The 16,882-nt window shown below is 37.3% G+C and overlaps 1 protein-coding gene across 9 annotated transcripts in view; it reads right to left on the bottom strand.

The window, feature by feature from the left end:
* ADGRB3 (adhesion G protein-coupled receptor B3) overlaps nt 1-16,882 on the bottom strand; it is a 459,474-nt gene that overhangs the window by 95,048 nt on the left and 347,544 nt on the right. For all 9 annotated transcript variants that reach the window (XM_051777697.1, XM_051777703.1, XM_051777706.1 and 6 more), the window contains 3 exons: nt 11,158-11,284; nt 9,421-9,524; nt 4,556-4,658 (listed from right to left, as the gene is read on the bottom strand). In XM_051777697.1, the coding sequence (XP_051633657.1) occupies nt 4,556-4,658; nt 9,421-9,524; nt 11,158-11,284 (334 nt within the window). The remainder of the gene's footprint in view (nt 1-4,555; nt 4,659-9,420; nt 9,525-11,157; nt 11,285-16,882) is intronic.

Below are 16,882 nucleotides of genomic sequence, written 5' to 3'. Positions count from 1 at the left end.
GACTTAATTTTAGCATTAAAACTAAATTCAGTTGTAGTAGCAATTGCATATCCTCAAATTTAAAAGCAATTATGTGGCTAACATTTAGCACTGGAAAGAAAAAAAGACACAGAAAGAAATACTAAAGTAAATTAATATGCTTCTCATGCACAGTATAACACCAACTATATTTAAACAAGATACATAATTATTTTCATAATATTTTTGTAATTTCAGCCTTCAGTGACCTGTATTTCAAAACAGGATCTGAAAAAAAATGAAATCTCTTACACAATCTGAAGCATTAAGAAAGCTTTGAATAAAGTTCTGTGTTTTGAAAGGTTTGGGGAAACATAATGAAAAAATCAGAACATTTCTCAGCTGTGTCCTTCAATAAAATGCACAAAATGTTTGGCTAATAAGGAATAAAGGACCAAAGCTTTTCTGTTGACAAAAGGCTTTTTTGCTATCCCAATCCAAATCTTCCAAGAATAATTCTACTTCCCTCCATGACTGCCATCATGAACTACTCCAAAACAAGCTAAAAAGCCCCATGACCTAGATATCTGGTCTACTATTGGTATCCTCAAGTTATTGAAACTGGAGAAAAAAAGCAACTTTTAAAAAGGGAATACTAGAAATGGAAAAATTATGGTAGTTTGAAAGTGTTAATTCCTTCTACATATCCTTGGTAAATGTTTTGCCCATTTTTGTCCATGGGAGGTGGGTTTTTTTACTGAAAAAAGCCAGAACTTAGTTGAACCAAAGGGAATGCCATATTCAAACTCACTTAGCCTTCACTAAAAGAAGCTTTTGTAGAAACATGAATATATATTGAGCTTTCAATATAAAATAGAAGTAGTTGGTGAAGTATTTAATACAGACAAAGAAAACCACAAACTGCAAACAAACTGAAAATATACTGTTCGTTATAAATATATCTTTGATATTCTCAAAGGGAATATACCCAAATAGAGAGCTAGGGACAATTTAAACCCAGAGCCAAACTAAAGCACAGAAAAAAAAGGATATGCTTCAGTATTGTGAATATTTACAGCATCGTGTGAACATTAACTAAGTGCCCCAATAGTCTGAGAATAGTATGAACATAAGAATGCGAATGGAACAGAATAAACAAACTCAAACTTGGCATATCATATACATCAAATATTCTCTAATACATTTTAAAAAAAAAGAGCTCATCTTCTTGCAATAAAAAATTACTTTAGCCTTTATTCAGCAAACAATTTTTGATAACTTGAATATTACATCGTCTTAATAAAATATTTCCAAAATTTCTTCCAAAATTTTCAAACAAACACTAAAAACCCACATGGTTTGACTTCTAGTAAATAAAAAAGTCTCAGAAAAAACCCTAAAATGTTTTTAATCTTAAACCACACGTCATGACCTGATTTTCTTTCTAAAGTTTCCATGTACAGATTTAATTTTCCAACTCAGCAAAATGAAAACATAATTTTTCTTACAGATTTCAGTATTGCAATCTAGAACTATGGACTAAAAATCAAACACTGGCTTCTTCGGGTGACATATGATCTTGAAAATAAAAAATTCCGAACTTGAATTCAAACACGTCTAATGCCTAAACATATCCCTACTTACAAACACAATGAAGTCATACCCGGAACTGATTGCTTTAATTTGAGTAAGTTTTCTCTAAACAGTGGCTTTAGCTGGCTATTTTGTTGATGGTGAATTCACAGGCCAGCCTCTTGGAGCTACAATATATTCACATATCAGTGGACACTGATAAAAGTATTTTTGGTCTGTTACAAGGAATGTCTTCCTTGATATAAAAAATGTATTCTGGCCTTGATCCATTATAGGTGCTCCCTGGCTAGAAGGCCCTGGATGGTAGATGTATCAAAAGCAAGATGTGGACTCAAAAAGAAGACAAGTGTAGCAAAAAGTGGTATTTTACAGTAATTTTTCAGGCTGTATATTAAAAATCTAAACTTTGTGATGTGTTTGGGTTTTTTTCTGTCAATTATTTCCTTTGAACATCTGCATTTTTAGGATCTGCTAGCCTCAGAAATGTGTCAATGCAATATCTCTGCGCTTTCAGGAGTTCAGAAGTGAGCAGAAGTGAGAGAGCTCAAAGAAATTAGGATTAATGGAAGGAACTGGATTAAGGGCATATTTTGGTTCAAAGTTCCTTGAGTCAAGCATCAGAGAAAGGCTGACAGCATATCTAGAGAGTGTGTTACCCAATACAGTTGTTCTGCTATCCCTCAAACTCTGATTCTACAGTGGCAATATATACAGGAACCTTCAGCTACTGAACCATATCTTTTCTTGAAATACATAATAAAATAGTATATATGACTGTGCGTGTCAGTGCTGAAATTCCAGGGAGGGTTAATCTTCAGCATCCTGGTATGCTGAAGTTGCTAGCACATTTCTGACTATTTTTTCCCCTGAATAAAATCTGTGAGAGTTACATGGGTTTCTTCTACAAATCCATATTTTGTTCATTTGCACCGCTACTGTAAGGTGATAGATAAGGCCACACAAAAGAAAGAAAAAGGCTCCTGATGGTTTCCTATAAAAACCCCTGCACCTGGGGAGACATTCCCAGAAACTGATAAAAGGATTAAGATGAAGAAAGGAGGGATATGGACATAACATGGCCTTTTTTCTGAACATCCTCGCTGCCAGAACTCAGGAACTGGATCCTTGGGCCTATTTCATCTATTACCCCAAAATTAGTTTATTGACTATAGACGTTCAAACTGCCTACAGAATAAGGTATACAAAGAGATTGGACATAAGCAAAAATCGGGGAGAAGTTCCAGCAACTCTGTGGAGGTAACCGACAGGCTGCCTTTTCTCCCTGCACCTTCTCGGGACACTGTGGGGTGAGTGATTGCTTTATACATATATACTAATTTTACTTTTGCTCCATAGCATTTTAAAATTTTTACTTATTCTTTGTTAGTTCTTTTGCTTTTGGGAGGGTGCTTAAGTTTTTGCTTTACTTACTCTTTGTAAGTTGCCTTACTTATTTGTAAGTTGCTTTTGCTTTAGCGTGTGTGCCTATGCTTTGCATTATTATTATTATTATTACTACATAGTTTAAGTGTGGGGTTTTTTTGCAGTTAGACGCTATTCCAGACACAGCAAACCCCATAAATTGTCACAAATTTGCATTAATAAACATGTTATTTCATGAACTGTTACAGTGAGTCCATTTTTAGGTGCTGACAGTTTCGTTGATGGTGAAATAACTCATAGGAGAAACCTGCTGAGGGGTTTTTCTACCACTCTTTGGTGCAGTCCTTATATAAAAAGGTACCAAATGTCCTGTCCATCTCAGTGAATCTTATAAGTGAAGGGTCTCATTATGTGAGACACTAACAGAATTTTTTGGACATTAAAAGTCTTTGATCTCCTGAAAGGAGGACACTGATAGACAAAAAATAAATTAATACAAGTTGGACAGAAAATTCTTCTTTCCTGTCTCTTTTCACGTGACACTCTACATACTTTCAAAACTTTAAAAGCATATTGATATCTTAATTTCAATAGTTTTGTCAAATTATGTATTGGAAATAAATATGTTTGGTTTGGGTATGTTTTACAAAGTACAGCTATGTAACTCACACTGAATTTATGAGACTTTTGGCAGCTAAACTTCTAAGCACTTATTTGAAAAGAAAAAATTATTAATTACAGGTGTGTTGTAGAAAAACCAGTTATCCTATAGCAGAGGATGAATATGTTTCATTCAATATTGGAAAAAATTAAGATAAGCAGTGCATTAAGTAGTTTAACACAGTGGGAAAAAACCAACTTTACAAATACTTGCTTGCTCCAAAACTTAACAGCATTCTATCACATACTGTCCAATTAACCAATTACATATTATTTTCTATTCCAAACAATCCTGTAGTTATAGTTACTTTTAAGCAACCGTTTATTGTCGCTTCTGAAAGTTGCCCATCCTCACTATGCATTGAGTGATTCCTCAAAACACTGGCAATCCTGCTCTACAGAACAGGGACAAATGACAACTACGTTCAGAGAACAGATTAGCAATAAATCAGCAATATATCAGTAAGGTATGCAGGTTTATTACTTTCTTATAGCTACACCAGTCCGAGATCTAACAGTTCCACAGCTTGTCATGATGTCTGTTTCTGCACATTTTCGAGAAACATGGTCTAACTTCTAAGCAATTCCTACTTGCCTTTCGAGTACCAGTGTATTAATAAAAAGACAAAAACACTGTAGCACAATCCTATTACAACTATTATAATGAACCAGAATTTGTGCTTTTGATGTTGAGTCTTTGAACTTTTTTGCTTTGAAATTTAGTTATAAAACACAAGTCTACCACAGAGAACACAGCTTATCCAGAGGGAACAATACCAAAAGGGATTTTTGGAAGGGAAAAAAAGACTATGAAAGACAGTAAATATTTTCCCTTGTCTGTTAATATTTTACCAAAACCACTGAGTATAGGATTAAATGTATGTAATTATTTTAAGCTAAACACAAATAAAACAAAGATATCAATCTTTAAATGCAAATTCAATACAATCCATCATCATACCTTGTTATGTGTCTGAGTTTGTCCAACCAGGATAAGGATATTTGATGAGATAATAGACAGGCAGAAATTGATTAGAATTATTGACCTCTCAGATCTGATGTACCTGTTTAAATAAACAAAGAGAGGGCACAACTTTTCTAAAAGGAAAACAACTAGTAAGTTATACAAAACTTTGATGCAGTTCTTACATTAAATATTGAAGATACTATGAAAGAGAAGTGCCTCTCTTTCAAGTGCTCAGAAAGTATCAGAGACCTATCACATTACAACCATTGGTTGTATTTTGATACATGTGATATTTTGATACATATTCTGCAATTTGCTCTTAGTAACTTGGTATATTTTAAAAGTAAACAATGATTCTTTTAGAAATTGCTGGCAACACTGTTCTAACACCATACTGATAAGTAACGGGCTTGCATGCATTCCTATAAGGAATGTTTTATGCTCTCTGCTCATCCCTGGGAATATCCACAGCTGGCATGGACCACTCATAATTACTATCTTCGGAAAAAATATGGTGATTTACATAAACAGAAGATTTGGTCCATGATGCATCAATAAAGTGAAGGTTTGTTGATGATACTATGGCAGTGCACTTTGAAACACACTATTGAGATAACAATAACATTGCTCTTGATGTTCCAAGAGATTTACAAAATAATTTTTGGGGAGAAACAATGCTACTGTAATATCTTCATAAGACTGAATGCCAAAAAAATAGCTATGTCTGTACAGAAAGATTAAATTATAGCAGAAAGCATCACAGTCTCTCCTTCAAACTTATCATATTCATTTTACACGTATGTTTAGGATGAAAAAGTCTTATACTCTTATCACATATTTCCTTAAAAATGCCTTTTTCCATATACAGCCTTTTATATGCTCCAGAACAGAATGAGAATGACCACGGTTTCAAATGAAGTACCTTTCTGACCTGATTTTTAGAGCTGTTAACAGTAAATGTTGACTACTAAAAGAAATGAAAGTTAAGCAGGTTCAGTTCCCCTGAAGACCATGCCATATCTTTATATATTCTATGACCTATTCTATATGCTGCTCACTGGAGTTCAGTTAATATTGCTGTCTCCTCCTGAGCTGTACACCTATAGTTGATACTCTAGTCATAGAAAAGGCTGCTGAGTTTTGGACGTGAAATTAATCGTAGTCCTTTTGCTGATATGTCAAGTGATACAAGTGATTACATTTTTTTAGTTAAAGACATAACAACCCTGATACCACAATCCACATCTTTTCTTAAAATATAGCAACATTCTTAAGGCTAGTTCTATGTGTTGGCAAACAAATACAGAAAGTCTAATGCCTTTGTTCACACAGACAGCATGCTGCAACTTTCTAACTTGTTAACTATCAGTTCCCAACACTGAGTATCCATGGACTACAAAGGACCTTAGTATTTGAGTAAATACAGTACAAGTGGGAGCTTTCAGCACTGAATTAAGTTATGAAGGTTTTGGTTTTTCTGCCAGCCCACTATTGAGAGAAGGGAAGGGAAGGTTTGGGAAGGTTTGGGAAGGTTTGGGAAGGGAAGGGAAGGGAAGGGAAGGGAAGGGAAGGGAAGGGAAGGGAAGGGAAGGTTTGGGAAGGGAAGGGAAGGGAAGGTTTGGGAAGGTTTGGGAAGGTTTGGGAAGGTTTGGGAAGGGAAGGTTTGGGAAGGGAAGGTTTGGGAAGGTTTGGGAAGGTTTGGGAAGGGAAGGTTTGGGAAGGGAAGGTTTGGGAAGGGAAGGTTTGGGAAGGGAAGGGAAGGGAAGGTTTGGGAAGGGAAGGGAAGGTTTGGGAAGGGAAGGGAAGGTTTGGGAAGGTTTGGGAAGGTTTGGGAAGGGAAGGGAAGGTTTGGGAAGGGAAGGTTTGGGAAGGGAAGGTTTGGGAAGGTTTGGGAAGGTTTGGGAAGGTTTGGGAAGGTTTGGGAAGGTTTGGGAAGGGAAGGTTTGGGAAGGTTTGGGAAGGTTTGGGAAGGTTTGGGAAGGTTTGGGAAGGTTTGGGAAGGTTTGGGAAGGTTTGGGAAGGGAAGGGAAGGGAAGGGAAGGGAAGGGAAGGGAAGGGAAGGGAAGGGAAGGGAAGGGAAGGGAAGGGAAGGGAAGGGAAGGGAAGGGAAGGGAAGGGAAGGGAAGGGAAGGGAAGGGAAGGGAAGGGAAGGGAAGGTTTGGGAAGGGAAGGGAAGGGAAGGGAAGGTTTGGGAAGGGAAGGGAAGGTTTGGGAAGGGAAGGTTTGGGAAGGGAAGGTTTGGGAAGGGAAGGGAAGGGAAGGGAAGGGAAGGTTTGGGAAGGTTTGGGAAGGGAAGGGAAGGGAAGGGAAGGGAAGGGAAGGGAAGGGAAGGGAAGGGAAGGGAAGGGAAGGGAAGGGAAGGGAAGGGAAGGGAAGGGAAGGGAAGGTTTGGGAAGGGAAGGTTTGGGAAGGGAAGGGAAGGTTTGGGAAGGGAAGGGAAGGGAAGGGAAGGGAAGGGAAGGGAAGGGAAGGGAAGGGAAGGGAAGGGAAGGGAAGGGAAGGGAAGGGAAGGGAAGGGAAGGGAAGGGAAGGGAAGGGAAGGGAAGGGAAGGGAAGGGAAGGGAAGGGAAGGGAAGGGAAGGGAAGGGAAGGGAAGGGAAGGGAAGGTTTGGGAAGGTTTGGGAAGGTTTGGGAAGGGAAGGGAAGGTTTGGGAAGGGAAGGGAAGGGAAGGGAAGGGAAGGGAAGGGAAGGGAAGGGAAGGGAAGGGAAGGGAAGGGAAGGGAAGGGAAGGGAAGGGAAGGGAAGGGAAGGTTTGGGAAGGTTTGGGAAGGGAAGGGAAGGTTTGGGAAGGGAAGGGAAGGGAAGGGAAGGGAAGGGAAGGGAAGGGAAGGGAAGGGAAGGGAAGGGAAGGGAAGGGAAGGGAAGGGAAGGGAAGGGAAGGGAAGGGAAGGGAAGGGAAGGGAAGGGAAGGGAAGGGAAGGGAAGGGAAGGGAAGGTTTGGGAAGGGAAGGGAATGGAAGGGAAAAGGGAAGGAAAAGAAAAAGGGAAGGGAAGGGAAAGGAAAAGGGAAGGGAAGGGAAAGGAAAAGGGAAGGGAAGGGAAAGGAAAAGGGAAGGGACAGATGAATATTTGATTGATACTGAATTTATTTTTCAGTTTGAATTTTCAGTTGGGGGGATCAAATCAATGAACCATAAAAGAATGCTCATACAGGCCTTTTATGGATCAGAATACATCTAACTCATATCACTTCTAAAGAGGTCCTGCCATTCAAAGGGAAGCTGGGTGTTCCAAAATATAAATGCAGACATAGGGTCAAAACATTAGATTTCTCCCTACCCCTAGATTTATAAAAACAAGTATATGTACATATAAGTCTCAGTGTCTATCTTCTCCCTATGGTTGTTTACTATGTGCTCTGAAGAAACACATTGCAGACATATTTTAATGATTTAAATGACATGCCACTCAGCTGTCATAATACTTTAAAAATATCTCCCTGATAGAACACTGAGATCTATATGAGCTATCCTGTCTTAACTTGGATGCAGAACCCACATTAAATCCATAACACATAACATTTTATCTCTGCTTAGAAGTTAATGGAATCATAGAATCATAGAAAGGCTTGGGTTGGAAGGGAACTTAAAATTATCTAGTTACAACCTGTTGTCATGGGCAGGGACATATTCCATCAAACCAGGTTGCTCAAAGCTCTATCCAACCTGGCCTTGAACACCTCAAGGAATGGGGCATCCATAGCTTCTCTGGGCAACCTGTTTCAATGTCTCACTACCCTCAAAGTAAAAGATTTCTTCCTTATGTCTAATTTAAATAATGGAGAAGATCAGTTCCACTGAGCATGACAGTATTTCTATCCAAGTGCTAAATATATCAGGGAGGGCAAAAATAACACTATAGTTCTTCAGATGGGAATTATATCCTGAAATATTCTCATTCGTAGTTTTGACAGATAAGAGCTGATATTTTTTATACTCTTTCCATCATGACTTATGTAACTAGATATTCTTATTTAATATATATATGTCTAATCTTATGAGTCTCTGTGGTACACAAGAAAGTGTAAGAGAAAAGGGTGTAAAATTACCAAGCAGAATTCTATTGGCTGATTTTACATTACTCTAAAAATTATTATTTTATCCCCATGTTCCTTATTACTTGCATAAGAACCTTTTTATTATTATTATTGAAAGTTAAATGAGAATCCATGTTCACTTTTTTAAAATATTTATTACTTTGCATGACTTTTCAACTTAATTTTGTGTTTCTTCTGCACTAAGACATCATGCTATTTCTCCTGACTTCTCAAATTAATTTACTCCATAAATATTTATTGCACTTTTAAATCAATATAATATTTTAATATTGTAAAATCAGGATCGAAAGAAAGTCTATTACTGGAATGTACCACCTCACTATTTAAGACTTTTTAATTTTGTGGTCATTATTCAAACTTGTAACTGATCTGATTAAATTCAAAACCAGTTGAGTAAACCTCCATAAATCTTCAATACCTGATGTGCCACTTTGATGTTTATTTTATCACTTATAAGTTTTGTTTAAAAATGTAAATGGAGAAAGGCCAGAAGCCTCACATGAAATATATCATATATAAGAATCCTGTTGTTATTTATCTATGAATACTCCACCAAAAGAGCAATACCATTCACACTGAAGAGGGGAAAGAGAAGAACGGGCTATACATCACCAGTAGGCCAAGACAGTAAAACTGATCAATCACATCAATAAATTCAGGCATCAAAACATGCATTACATTTTGCTTTTATTTTTTTTAATGTTCTAAACAATAAATGTTGCATCTAATGCTCTCTCTAAATTTCAGTTCAACTAAATATAACTATGTATTTACATTTTGCTTTCTTAATCCATCACATACCTCCATAATGCTGCATAGACAACTGCTAGGGTGATCAAAGCCAAGCATGAAAGACCACTGCCTACTATTAAGGTCACTGATGGTGTACCAGATGATTCCATGATCTGTAGGTTACAACAGACAACCATGAAGAAAAAACATCCTCCAGCAATTAAAACAACAAGTTAAAAGAAAAAAAGCAACAAAAACAAAATTATAAAAGCAGCCACATTGTCACAGACAGTTTCAGTAATACTACTTATGAAGCAGAAAGCAACTTAGCTCCAAAACTGATCCATACATAACTCTGAGATCTGCTTAATACATTCCTCAGAGGCCTTTGAGCTTTAAAATGCCTTGTAATACCTGCATGATACTTTAAAAAATGAAATAGTAATATTACAATGTAACAGGAGACTATGGCAGTAGTACAAGTTTAAATGACTCCCCAGTAGACATTAATTAAAAGATACATTTCTCTTGAGAAGTAGCAATATTTAGGATTGTGCATTAAACAAACAGCTTGGTTTCACTGTAATATATTAAAGATCATCCAGTAATTTGTCCCAGAATTTGATTCATGCTTGTTGCAGAATTACCAAACTTTCTGACTTTTAATAACTTTGACTTCAAGCCACTATTCTCACATGCTTAATTTCCTTGGGCTCCTGATTGCCTAGAAGAAATGGCATGATATCTATGGCAACAGTATCATAAGTCTTCCATTTAAAAAAGCCTCAAAATCAGAATTATTTCATTTGTACTCTGTGTACTAATACAAAATGAAAAAAAAAATGAATGACCTTGAAAACAAAATAGCTTTCCCTTCTAAAAAAGAAACTATTATCCTCAGATATCAGATCAGGTTTTTCCTCTGTAGGTTTACGTGCTCATGTCCTGAAATAGACATGGGTTTTGCTAATACATATGGAAAAAATTTAGATCTAAAAGTTTGAAAGGATATCGTGCCTGGTTTACCAAAATGCTTTTTAAAGCTTTGAGGATGTACTGTAAATTACATTTATCAAGATATCTTTTGTCACCCAAATAGGAGATAAGACAGATGTACTTTTAGGCCAGATCTCAGGCAGTAAGTAGTATTTTATTTCAACCACTTTGTTCCAAACTGATTTACTTTGCTATTAAAAATATTCTGATTATACGCTTCCAAAACCAGGAAAATGAAATTATGCCTAGGCAGGATAACTTCACAAATATTTTCTTTTTAGCTATTTTTACTTTCAGTAATACTGGGAGTGTCTGCTTATACACTTAATGTCCCCTCTTTCTCATGAAAACTTGATTATTTTTCTTACATCATATAAACAGACTACATAGAAAATCTATGCTGAAAATGTCCAATGCAGATCTGCAATCTGTTTAACTACAGTATCTAAGGTTTTCCTACCAAGAGCAATAATAAAGTCTTGTACATTCCCTTAATTGTTCAATACAAAAGTTTTCTACACATTTGCACCACAATTATAAGGCTTTCTCTGAAATATTTATGGAGTTCGAAAGCATGCAAATTTCATGAGGAATTAGTTATATCACAGAATCTGGAATTCATTTATCTGAGACAGTGTAGACAGCAGGAGACTAACATTTGCCTATCTGCAATATTAAACAATTCCTCAATGCAACGTCTGCAATATACCTGAGAGGAAAGATGGACCAGCTCCCCCTCCCCCCGCAACCCCCCCTCCCGCATTGCCTTTTGCATTAAAACTGGTTTTTTTTCCCCCCTTTGTTACTTACTATTTCTCTAGGTTGCTGAGCCAAAATGGCGAAGGTAGAGAGACGATCACATAAGCATTTCGTATGGGATGCATCGGTAAGCACAGTTTTACATCCCTGGGTGGACCAGGTTCCCAAAGAGTCGTTCCTGCAAAGGAGAGAGAGAGGAGGGGGTGGGGGGAAACGGGGGTAATTACGCCTGACGGCCGATTCGGTGAGGAGACAATGCAGTTCAGGCGCGGGGAGCGAGCGGCGGAGTTCCGGACAGCGGCGCGGTACTTGTTGTGGGGCAGCGCCGGGCCGGGCGGGGCGCGGAGCTGTCCGGCCCCGCGGTGCTGAGCGCCGGGCGCGCTGCGCTGCGCCGAGCCCCGCCAGCCGCGCCAGCAGCCGCCCCCTGCGCTGCCAGCCACCTCCGAGCCTCACCAGAGCACTGCGAAAAACTCATGGGGGAAGAGGGGGAGGCTTTTCCTCTCTCTCTCTCTCTTTTTTTTTTTTTCCCCTTTTCCTACCGGCTCTGTTCCTGGCCCTTTTGTAAGAAATGTGATGTTCGATAGTTGCAGTGTCTTTTTTAGTCCCTTCCCCCCCCTCCTTCCCCGGTGTGTGTGGCTAGGTTAAAACCATGTGGTTCTCAAACGTCTGTCTGGGTTATGTCAGTTGGACCGCGAGATGCTGGATCTTCTGTTCTGACTGCTATTTTTGCTGAGGATTTGGGGTTTTTTTTGGTTGTTGTTTTTAGCGACCAGCCTTAGAAATTTCACCCTGGAAACGGCAGCATCAGATGCCTCCAACTCTTGCCTTAGCTCCAGCAGAGGGGTGGATTTCAGTACAGCAGCACACATCACCAAAGAGACACACGAGTTCGCCCTCCAGACATCACTCAGTCAACTCGCCTTTCCCCAGCTCCCTCCCCCTTCTCGATTCTTTTTCTTGGGGTGGCAGCACCACTCTAACCCCAAGCCGAAGCAATCATTTTTTGGCATCTTTCACCAACCACCCTTAAACAAAACAAGATGATTAACACAGCCCCCGAATTCAATTAGACATTCAATATGCTAATACAAGGTCTGAAACCCACCCCAGCAGAACAATAAAAATGGTATCAACCCACGTTTTCTTTGTGCGAGCAAGAAGAAGGAGAGGAAGAGAGAAAAAATCATCTCCCCTTTTTCCTGAACTGCCGGGGGGGGGGGGGAGAGAGAATAATTTCTACGGGAAAAGGGGGTTGGTTTACACTAAAGCAAACATATTATCTTTACATGTGTTATGTTTAGAAAACAACTAGGTTTCTTTCTTCTTTTTTCCTCCTCCTTCCATGTCCAAGGAGCAACTGCAGTGACTCTGCTGCCAGCAGCAGCCTGTGTGCTGTCAATTCCTGACCGTTTCACCTCAGGTCACTAAATGGCTTGAAAAAAAGGAAAAATGAAGGGGGGAAGAAACAAGGTGGGGGAATAATAATTTCCAGTCCCTGTGACCACCCTTGTTTCACCTCTTCTGCCTTGACAACACACCTATGTAAGTGATTCTATATGCCAGGGCCCTCATGCAAAAGCAATTTGTTATCCCAAGCCTGCTCTCAGAGTGCAGTTCACCCCAGGCCACCTCAGCATTTTGTGCCACTAGTTTTTGAACACACCAGATGTAACCCCTACACACTATTGTCTTAGAAACAGAGTCCTGTAATAAATGAAACAAACAGCAACTGAGGGAAACAATTGAGAGAAAATCACCAATTCTTCAAGCCACTAAAGCGGTTTATTAGCCTTCCTTCACAAATTGTGTCTTTCAGAGGGCTATAGGCTAAATCAACATCCACTTTGAAAAATATAGTTACATATTCTAATTCGGAAGCATTATCTTCTGGATAACTTAAACAATTCAGTTTATTAGCGTTCCTGTCTCTTCTCTTATTGTGACACACAGTTAAGGCCAAATGAAATGCATTTATCTGTGCTGATTAAATATTACGGATTGATAGCTTAAGAGAAATTGACGTATTTTAAAACAAAAGAATGGTATTAGTCATCCTGAGAATAAGATTTAATAAATTGAATTCAGCCTGTGCTGAAAAGCACTGGATGCAGAATATGTCCAGTTAGAACTAAATCCTTACAGATGGTGTCCAATGCATAAGAATTAGACAAGTTCTAATTATAAAAGGTAGACAATCACAGACACCAGTTTAGTCTAAAACAGAACATCTGTTACAATTATAACTATATTTAAATTAGTATAAACCATGGGCAATCCAGCAGGTTTAGGGGGGCTCATTCTGTTCTTCAAGTCACTTGCACAAGTACAAAATTCTAATCATACAGTAGCTGAACCATAAATACACTACATATTTTGCAAAATTTTTTCAGTATTACTGAAAATTTTAGTACTGAAATAAAGAAAGTATTTTAAGTGGATTCAGCAATAAGGCAATGATTGACATGGCAGGAGCAGAGTCAGTCTAATATGGACACTTTTTAGATTTTATTGTTCATTTTTTTCAGCGATACACTTCAATTTCTCGCTTAACAGCACCGTGTTTGAATATGCAGCAGATGAAAATTCAGTGATTAAATGTGTTCTTTCTCTCTTTTCTAACTGATGCAGTTTTAAAAAAACCCACAAAACCTCATTAAAAAAATATATTTGTAGCCTGTTGAAATTATGACTGACAGAAGCTCCACAGAATGTTATCCCAAGTCCATGAAGGAGATGGAGTAATGAGCAGAACCAGAAGAAAAGGGTAACTGCAATTTGTTGCATGACACTTATGCCAGCAGAACAGTAAATGCATGATTACCAGTTTGCTCAGAGATGCTGGTAATTTTGACTTGTTGACATAAAGTAAGTATTTGGTTTTAGGTATAAAGTAAACAAGGAATGGAAATACTGAGTTAAAACTGTTATACTTAGTACATCTCAATGCTACACTTTTTATGAAGTCCTCCATTTATGATCGGTCCCTCGTGTAATGCAACTCTCCTGGGTCAGCCAGAATCTATCTCATATTTAGAAGCTTTATTCCTTTTTAGTGTGATTTTCTTTGACTATGTGTCTAACATTTAGGGTGATCATATGAATATGCAAAAGGGCACCTATTATTCCTGTGGATCTTTCTTGTTATGCAGAAAGCTATAAAGGAGTGACAGGTACTATTAACACAAGTTCTATTTATATCAAGGGAAATAATTGAATTGAAAATATGTATCAAATATAGATGAAGGTTCATGCCCATTATTGGCAATTTTTGTACTTTTCTACTGAGCTATGGATGATTTAATCAACCTGGCAAAATTCCCATGAGAGAAGCAAAGGAATTCCCAAGAAGCATAGATTTACCATTGCAGATCTTGTGTCATCCTGCAGCTGAGGGAAGCAGGGGAAGTAGGGGAAAAATCCTAAGCAGGATGTAATTTGGGCTCTTGGTTCTGTGGCTAATATGGCATATACATCATAAAACCCCTCAGCTCAAATATTTACCTGCATGTGTGTCCTTCTCAGAGTAGTCTTACAGCTAGAGGAATGTTGTGGTGTCTTTTCAATAACCTTTCAGAGTTTAATATAAACTTCTTAGTTCTAATCAAGACTAGGAATATACTATGCAACAAAAATGATAGCCAAATGATATACATAAAATTTTAATCATGTATGATATAGAAGAAAAAATGTGGATTTTACTCTGACAATGTTACATGCAATATTGCATTATAAATTAATTATGGTCACTACTGAAAATGATAATACGACTTTCTCAGATATTGCAAAGGAAATGTAGTTTACAGGACAGGAGTACTTTTGTAGAATAAAAAATTCATTCACAGACACAATTGCCAATCTGGCCAAGACTGATGATCAGGCCAGATTTGATATTCTAGCAACTACATTTCCCTTATTTTGCAGTATTTTTCTTGGTCTCATGACACTGTTTGCCATGTACTGTTTATTTGTTTAAAAAATTAATAATAAACATATCTTACTAATTGCACTGTTTTGTTTACTTTAACATATTGATATATAAAAATCAGTTATGGCTTTGTTATCAAACCCACTCAATAAAGGACTTCATCTCATATTGTACACTTTCTACTTTATTAGTTTATTTTGAAGAAATGTTTTTCAAACTAAAGATTTAATTTTTTTTTCAGGAAGATTTTGTAAGACAAAGAAGAAGGAAGCTGACAACACTATTAACTACTTTTTTTCCCGTATTGGCAACTAGTGATCCAAGTAGTTGCTTGGGTTTTGATCATCAGAAGCAAAGAGTTATCATCTTGCTATACATATATGATGGTAGCTCACTTGAGTAATTTCTTTGATGATTGATATCTGTGGTTAAAGTAGGATAAGAAAGCTTTTTAATCATTAAGTTACATTACTTAACAGCAAGAAGCTGTTATTTAGGTATTTAATTACAGCTTTGGTGAAAGCAAACTACACAGAAATTAAGAAACTATAATATTATTTCTGTTGGGATGATTTTAATTCTGTTTAATTCTTGAGTATGTATATTTTTATATAATTTTTTTTCTGTTCAACTAGGTGCTGTTTTTCCTTTAGGACAGACTTCGGTATTCCAACAATATTCTCAGTAAATAATGATATATAATGATGAGAAGCACATGGAAAATGCAGATATCAGAATTTTTTTAGCCTAGCAAAAGGTAAGAAAGAAGCTCATGGCCCTTATGAGTAGCAGACTACAGACATCACTGTGCCTGTTCAGGTGTGCTAGCTGGCACATTAGTGAAGATAAAGTCCTTCCAACACCTGCTTACTTCTTTACACCTGGACCTAAAATCCCAAGTAAATCAGAGGGAAGGCTCAACTGCAGGAGTCTCCTTTCAGTTGTGCACGTCCATATATCTGAGACATGACCTAACTCTTAGTATGCATAATTTTTTAAAAAAAGCACAAAGAAAAGGTGGATGCAAACACACTTTCCTTAATAATGTCAAACATAAAGATGCATTTTAAAAAAGTATTGTTTACTCTGAAATTGTTAATATGATTAACATTATGTCATTATGACCCAAGGCTTTCTTTCCCCTCACATACTTAGAAAATCCAATTTATTAAATAATGGAAATGAAAATAAATAAATTAGAGAAAAATAACTGCCTTATGACTACCTGTCTAAAATACTTGAAATGTCCCAAAAAGGATGCCTGAATTTGTGTGGTATCAGAAAAAAAAACTGGGTGATGAATATCTTATGACTGGATCCCCAACTAGAAAACTTCATTTTCCTGAAGACTGAGGCCACTTTTTCTATTCAGACATTGAATTGTTTATTTGTCCTCAATGACATATCTGTGAATTCCTTTTTTTGCCAAAGAAAGTAGAAATCTTTGAAAATTTAATTTTCTTACTGATCTTTATACCAAAAATAAATCCTATATGAATAATTCTTTTGTAAAACGAATGTGTATCTGGGGTGGAAACCAAGTTTTATTTTAATATGATTTAAACCAGATGAGATATTAAACCCTAAAAAGTAGGAATTGTAGCAGAGTCGTAGTTACAAGCATGCATTGTTAGACTAACTTTCTAATAATGTACAACTCACAGCAAGGTCCATGGGAAGGATCAAAAATTGCCTTGGTTACCTGTTTGGTTGCTATATATAAATCATTCATGAAAAGGGGAGATATATGGAAGTGAGTATTAATGCTTGTGGTAATATTTTATTACTCTTTATACTTCCCCTTCCAAACAGTTTAGGACATGATCTATCACACAATATCTATGAACTGTG

Source organism: Manacus candei, unplaced genomic scaffold (assembly GCF_025592945.1).
Source record: "Manacus candei isolate 608988 ecotype Guabito, Panama unplaced genomic scaffold, ASM2559294v1 h1tg000011l, whole genome shotgun sequence".
Lineage (NCBI taxonomy): Eukaryota > Metazoa > Chordata > Aves > Passeriformes > Pipridae > Manacus > Manacus candei.
The sequence above is the reverse complement of the archived record's forward strand: the minus strand, read 5'-3'. Positions and strand labels throughout refer to the sequence as shown.